This window comes from Paraphaeosphaeria sporulosa, assembly GCF_001642045.1.
Source record: "Paraphaeosphaeria sporulosa strain AP3s5-JAC2a unplaced genomic scaffold CC84scaffold_2, whole genome shotgun sequence".
In the NCBI taxonomy this organism is placed as follows: Eukaryota; Fungi; Ascomycota; class Dothideomycetes; order Pleosporales; family Didymosphaeriaceae; genus Paraphaeosphaeria; species Paraphaeosphaeria sporulosa.
The window spans coordinates 5,049,371-5,056,839 of record NW_017253361.1 but is presented as its reverse complement, the minus strand read 5'-3'; the positions used below and the strand labels follow the sequence as shown (position 1 = coordinate 5,056,839).

Sequence of the window (7,469 nt, the reverse complement as noted above, 5' to 3'; positions counted from 1 at the left end):
TCTAGCTTTTATTTTAAGGCGAAATATACTAGGTTCTTATAGTCTATATAGATGGTAAGGTGTTTCACCACTTAGTATATATAGTCCCATTTATCTAGGTATTTAATAACTACTAGTATTTCCTTATTATGGATGGCGTAATTATATTTGGCGGGGCTATTCTTTATAGAGAAGTAGGTAACGGGTCGTAGAACCCTATTATTATTATACTAGGAGAAGTAACCGCCTATTAACCAGCCTAGTATGTCGGCCTCTAGGACTAATTCTCGGTTGGGGTTAAAGTATGCGAGCGTGGGCTTAGTGTAGAAGAGGTCTTTTAGGAACTTAAAGGAGTGCTACTAGTCCTATCCCTAGGAGAAGTTAACTCCCTTCCTAGTTAACTTCGTTAGTGGGCTAGCGACGCTAGAGAAGTCTTTAATAAACCGCCTATAGAAGTTTGTGAAGCTAATAAAGCTCTAGACCCCTTTTACTATTATTAGGGCCTCCTACTCCTTAATCGCCTTTACCTTCTCTAGGTCCATACTAACTCCCTTACTAGCTTCTACTATAAAGCCGAGGTACTTCGTCTTCTTAACGTAGAACTCCGACTTCCCTATATTAAGGTGGAGGCCGGCTGCGCCTAGTTTCTTAATTATAGTTTGGACCTTGCCTTTATAGTCCAAATATAAGCCACTAGAGAAGATAAGTATATTATTAATATACGCCAAATAGAAGTCATCTAAATGTTCTTATAGGACCTAGTTAATATATCTCTAGAACGTACTTAGGGCGTTCGCCAACCTAAAAGGCATAACCAACCATTTATATAGTCTAAATTAGGTATAGAATGCCATCTTCCACTCCTTACCCTTAGTAATCTAGAGTTTATAGAAGGCTTATATTACGTTAAGTTTTGTAAACTATTAGGCCTTTATAAGGAGCTAGAGTGTCTCTCCTACTAGTGGAAGTAGGTATTAATCCTTCTTAGATAATATATTTAAGGCCCTATAGTCTACGTAGAAGTGAAGTCCTCCCCCTAGTTTTTTAGTAAATAGAACTAGTGCTGCAGCGCTAGACTTACTAACGTAGATAAATCCCTTATTAAGATATTCTATTAACTCCTTCTAGAGGACTAGAAGCTCCTCCTAGGACATATAATATAGCGGGCCGTAGGGGATCTTAGGGTCTCACCCGTCTTTATTAATAAGAGGTATCGCATGGTCCACTCTAGGCCCCTAGTGGGGGGGAAGCTTATTAGCTCGCTCCTAATAGAAGGTTGGCCATAGATCCTTAAAGGCTTTAGGGAGGTATACCTTTAGGTCTAGTTTAGGCTTCTTTAATAAGGCCTTCTAGATGTCTTTTATAGAGGCGGAAAAGGCTCCACTAATACTAGTTTATTGGTTCCGTCTATTTAAGGCTAAGAATACTATAGCCATTACTCTATATAGTCTTATAGGTGCTGTCTTCCCTTCCTAATCCCTAATTCTCGTGCCCGAACTACTAATCCATATTAACTTCTTTACTAGGGCTAGTTTAACACTATTCTTCTTCATCCAAGGTAGGCCTAGGATTAGGTCGTAGGCACTATCGTCTAGTGTAATATATAACCATACGTGTTCTTTATGGCCTTTAATATCTATAGTCATCTTTACCACCTCTTTAATAAATAAGCTCACCCCCCTATACCAACGACCTCCCTCTATTATGGTAACTATATGCGCTATAGGTAGGTCTTTTAAACTAGTTTCTCTAATACGAATCTAAAGGTTAAGTAGCCTAAATTAATTATTATTAAAGTAAATATAATATTATTTATAAGTAAGTGTACTATTACTAGTATTAAGTCTAGCTATAACCTTCTAAAATTGTTAAAACTATTTAGTCCCTTTCCTATCTTCCCCTCCCAGCGGCGACTATTACTAGGAGGAACTAGTTTTCTAATTCTTTAGTCGTCTCTCCTTCTCTACTCCCTCCTTCAACCTTACTATTTATTAGGTTTAAGGCTGGCTACGTATGGACTAGTCTTTCTACTAGTAGAAGCGCGTAGTGGTTTACCTAGTAGCCATTTTATCTATAATGGAAGTAGAGCCTCAACTCTTTACGCCTCTTAAGTTCTTCTAAAGACACCTATTTCGCCCTACACTAGGTCCTACTTAGTCTGGGTAGCCTTTTGGGCCCTAGAGGTTTCCTTTGGCCCTTACTCTAGGAGGCCCAGGCTCTTCCAGCGCTAGCCTTTATTGGCTCCTAATCCATCTCGTCTACCCCCTTTTCCTTTATTATCTAATCTAGCTAACGCGCTTTACTTTAATATAAGTTTTCTTTAATCCTAGAGACCTTTTCTTACAGCTACTTTATTAACTAGTCCTAGTTAATATCCACTATCACTAGTAGGGTGCGAAGTTTAGTTAATAGGGCCAGCCTATAAATATTCTTAAGGGTTATCTTATTTACTTCTCCTACTTCTATTACATAGTTATTAAAGTTAATATTAAAGTCCTAGAGCTTACGGGAGTCTTGCCATATTATTAGGAGGTAATTATGTGTAATTTCTCCTACTAAGTAGTCTAAGAAGTTTAAATTAAGAAGTTCCTAGAACTCTTCTTCTAACCTTTATAGGTTATAACTTAGGTATATTAGACCTACTATTATAGCCTTCCTAGTTAACCTACTTATAATATATCTAGGGACGTTTCCTACCCTACCCTAATCTTTAGATAGCTTATACTTTATTACTATCTTAAACTACTAGTAGTCCTTCTAGTCCCCATTAAAGTACGCTAGGTTAGCAATTTTAGGGTAGTAAGCTATTCTACGACTTATAGCCAACTCTACTAGTAATCTCTTAATTACGTCTAAGTGTTGTCCATTTATTTAATTAGTAGTAGGGTGTCCTTCCTATCTATTAATGTTTAATCCTATTAATATTAGGGTTTCTTCCTATCCCCCTATAGTACCTATCGTGCCCGTCACGCCTATTACGTGGTTTGTAGCCTAGAGGCTGTCTCTTAGGTGGATGAGGGTTATTACCTTGCCTATAAATCTTTCTACTTTAGTGCCATCTATACCATGGCTCTAAAATTTATTATAGAAGAGGGAGACGATTCTTTCGTCCTCCTAATTGCCACTATCTTATAGATTAATGGCTTATTACGTGTAGTCGTCCACGCAGAGTACCTATTCCTTATTAGAAGCTCCTAGCTGGGAGTCCATACCTTTAGGTAGTTGCCTTGCAACTTCGGTTCCATGTTAGTATATAGTCCCTTCGCCCAGCGGTAGAGAGAAGAGGTGAATTTAATATTATAGGCTAGATGCTTGAGGAGCCAAGATAGCTAGAATGAATATTTATGAATTCACGAAGACTCGAAGTTAAGCTTCTGCTACCGAAGTTATATATCTGCCCCCCGAAGCTAACATTGGGTCCGAGGTCCCAGCCGGTCCTGGGCCGAGACAAGACCTCTAGGGCGTAGCCCATTACACCAACAGACTTTTATATAGCTAAGATAAATCCATGTCGATTATCGTTGCTCTACTAAAATATACAATTTGGTAACCCGCACATTATTTCGTTAATCTTACCTCAGAAAACCACCCGGAAATCTTTTACCATCTCAATATTCGTGTCGTATGGGAAACTACTTAAGAACCAAAAGATTATACTGCGTGCGGGTGCTCGGGGCAGAAGTACTACTCCCAGCCTCTCAGCGCAACCGCCAGGCAGACAAGAAGCTAGACGCCTTCCTGACAAAGCGAAGGTAGTTTCTGGCAGACGGCTCGTATAGTCTCATGAGCGATTTGCTTAGCTTCTTGGCGTTCAGCAAGCACATTGCAGCCCTATGGTCGCAGGACAAAAGGATCTTGTACTACCGTGGGAAGCCCATTAGGATCGAACGCTTCCAGCAGATGGCGAGGGACCTGATGGCCGAGCTCGAAGATGGGATGTGGCAAAAGTTACTCTGGGTCCCTGACAGAGAGGGCAGGTTTGCGATCCGGCTCGATTTGATCCAAGATGATATCACCTTGTCTCGCCGCGGCTCATACTTTGTTAACGAAGAAAACGGGGTTATGCATGGACTCCACTATAAGCTCGAGCGAGTGATGCAAAGAAGCGAAGGGAGAAAGCTACGTGCACCCGAGGGCCAGTGGAACGTCTGGTATGTAAACCGATATCTGAGCGTTGTAACCTACTTCCTAGAGAAGAAGCCGGTCGCCTACCACGTCTTTAATGGTCAGCGAGCCCGAGGTAGTGAGCTTGCGACTATGCGATTCCGGAACGGCGTGCTGCAGGACCGGAACCAGGTTGTCCTGGATAGGATCTTAATGACCGTCATCCACTACCATAAATCTATACCGTAGTGGGATAGTCCCAAGGTGATCCCCCGCTTTCTGCGTGCACGGCTAGGTTAGATGCAATCGAACTAACCTACGTGCAGCCATTTGCCGAGTACCTACAGGTTAAGGTGCTGGGTGGCTCGTTCAGCGACTACATCTGGGCCGATAGCCATGGCCCGTGGGGAACAGACCGATTGACCCCAGCCTTGAAGCAGGAGACGGTAAAGCATTTAGACGTAGCGCTTAACACGCGTGAGTATCTACACGTCGCTGTTGGCATCGGAAGGGTAGCTATAGGAGAGTCGTTCAGCCGCGGGTATTAGGACGAGGTAGGCGAGCGAGAGGAGCCCAAAGCTGAAGACGAGGGCCCAATTGAGCTGCAGAGCTCGTGGATAACAGCAATAGGCGTGTCTGTGTACAGCGTGCCAATCGACATTATTAAGCACCTAAGTAATTGGTCGATTGAGACCTTTCAACCGCTCAGCGAGGCATGGTATGACTTTCTAGGTCTTTGGAAGTAGTCAACCGGCGAACCGGTTAGTATTCTGCAGGTCAGGAAAGCGTCCAAGCGGCCGCGCAAGGTCGAAAGCGACCTAGCAGAACAGCTTCTCGGCCCGCATCCGAAACGGGCTAAGCTGGAGCCTAGCTACCTTGAAACAGACATTTAGACGGCCATGCAGCAGGTGCTAAAGAACGCAGAGGTTTCGTTTAAGTCAGTAGAATAAGAGTAGCCTTTGTGTGCCGTAGTTCGAGGCCAGACACCGCTTATTGTTGTCCTTCCAACTGGGAGTGGGAAGAGCTTATTATTCACAGTTCCTGCTGCTATGCTAGGCCCTCAGGTCACCATACTTGTGGTTCCCTACTGTGCCTTGATCGAGGACCACGTGCAAAGAATATCCCAGAGTGGGATTACCTGCGTAGAATGGACCTCAGCACGAACATACCCAACCCCTATCCTCGTGGTAAGTGCTGGTGTTGCCGGCGACCTAAGCTTCCTGCAGTATGCAGTCCTACTCAACGAAAGGAAGTTGCTACAACAGGTTTTCCATTGACGAGTGCCATCTGGTGGTTACATCAAGCCCCTGGCGCCCTAAGCTTGCCCAGATCACAGATCTTCGCATACTATCCTGCCCCATTGTATTGCTAACAGCAACCCTCCCGCTAGTGCTCGAGGAAGTGCTTACACAGGATGTTACTGTCTTGTGCTACCTATATCTGAGCCAGCACAGTACGCCCAAATATACGCTATTTTGTACCGTGGTGTAGCTAGTGCAAGGCAATAGAGACAGCGCTAGCTATGAGCCGACGGCAGATGCAGGCGTTACAGGATGGCATGAAAGGGATCGTCTACTGCCGATCCAAGGCGCAATGTGCGGTGCTGGCAGAGGCACTACAGTGTCCATGCTACCGTGCTGACATACCTGATCGTGGTACTCGATTAACGCAGTCGTTAGAGAAAGGGGGCTCAATTGTAGCAACATCTGCGCTTGGCACTGGCGTAGACTTTACTGGAATCCTGTTTATCTTGCATGTAGGCATGCCGTGGAGCATGATAGACTACTGTCAAGAGAGTGGGCAAGCTGGGCGCAGCGGTGAGGCTGCTAGCTTAGTTATCATAGTAGAGCAAGGCGAGGTAGCGAGGCGGTTCTAGTAGAGTAGTGGGTGTGCAGATGCATGCGCAATAGCCATGTTCATCAAGAGTGAGGGATGCCGATGGGGCAACATGAGTGAATACATGGATGGGAAGCGAATAGAATGTAGGGAAATTGGAGCAGCAGGGTGTGATCGATGCAGTGAGGGGCAGGCTGAGTATCAACAGTCGCAATCAGAAGCAACCAAGGGCTGGCAGGAGGTAGAGCACGTCATGGGCGAGTTGCAAGCCAGTTGCGTAGCGTGCTGGGTGCTGGTGGTAGGGACTGGCAGGCCCACAAGACAATGCAGTGCCAAGTAGAGAGACCTTCTACAGGCACAGAGTTAGATCATTTTAGGCGAGTGGTACGTGACGCAGGAGATTGCCACAGCTGCCGAAGGTGCCAGGTCAGCCAGAGATGGTGTGCAACAGGGCAGAACATCAGCAACAGGTGCCAGTGGCCAATTGTGGTGATCCCATTGGCGAGAACTGCTGCAGGGACTATGGAAGCGATAGAGGTGATCCGGCAGTCTGGCTTCCAGGGGGAGTATGAGAGGAGGATCTGGGCATACCAGGCATGGCTTGGAAAGCGGTCAACAGAAAGGGTGTGGGGGGAGTTTATAAGCAACGCTATGGTAGTTGCTATCCCAGGGCGGCATCGGCACTCAGCCCTAGGTGTCGATAGGACCCTAGAGCTTCTGCCCTGGTTCCAGTTTCTCGGTCGCTCATTGGCTCCGCTTCGCCTTCGAGCTCGTCCGTGCCTCGCCTCACAAGAGTTTGCACAAGCTTTTGGTGCAGGTATCCGTTTCTATGTCACGGTAGACACTTAACTCCTACGCTTTTTTAACGCAGTGCGCTTGTTCTAGCTACGTGTTGAAAAACTGCGAAGGCATAAACGCAAGCATATTTGATTATTTGAGAAGTGGAGTAACTCACTGTCTATCTAGATTTCGTTTCCGGTTGATGTCTGCTTCAAAAATAGCCTTAGCCTTATTAGTGCATCCTCTGTACGGATGGTGGTGAAGCCGTTATGCTTGGCAAACCCCGATGATATCAATGTGTGGAAGTATGCGATCATACGTGAACGTTTACGGAATGAGTAGTTTTCGGCTTTCTCCGCTTATGATTTGTCGGAAGTTTCTGACCGAATCTCAACAAGCTCCCCACACTGGTTAGGATCCTGTACCATGTTAAGTACAAGAGGGGAGAGTTGCGATGCGGGGCTACGGGATTGTTAGAAAGACAAGTAATACCCTATACGACAGTACCACGTTCACTGTACGTCATTGAACAGACAAATAAGCTGTAAAAGCTTGACGCTGTGATCCTGATACTATAGGTATCCACAATTGCATCGAAGGAAGAGCGAAAAGGATCGTGGTAGATTAGACTCGGCCCTCAGTCTGCTTAGATATAGGTCACGAAATCCAGACTCTTTCTTTGACCCAATGAATGACCATTCATTACGAGTTAAGTTACGTATATTTAAATTTTTTTTTTCTTGATCTATTATTAAGATTTACTTATGCTG

The 7,469-nt window shown here is 44.9% G+C and overlaps 2 protein-coding genes across 2 annotated transcripts; both read left to right on the top strand.

The window, feature by feature from the left end:
• Window positions 1–3,762: 3,762 nt before the first annotated feature.
• CC84DRAFT_1214350 (uncharacterized protein) lies at window positions 3,763–4,631 on the top strand (the record flags this gene model as incomplete). The annotated part of the gene is made up of 2 exons (XM_018182621.1): window positions 3,763–4,275; window positions 4,410–4,631. 2 exons carry the CDS (start codon window positions 3,763–3,765, stop codon window positions 4,629–4,631), a joined length of 735 nt encoding a protein of 244 aa, XP_018041466.1.
• Window positions 4,632–5,605: 974 nt separating this feature from the next.
• Window positions 5,606–5,959, top strand: CC84DRAFT_1084769 (uncharacterized protein; the record flags this gene model as incomplete). The annotated part of the gene is made up of 1 exon (XM_018174067.1): window positions 5,606–5,959. The coding sequence occupies one exon, from the start codon at window positions 5,606–5,608 to the stop codon at window positions 5,957–5,959; it is 354 nt and encodes a 117-aa protein (XP_018041465.1).
• Window positions 5,960–7,469: the final 1,510 nt, after the last annotated feature.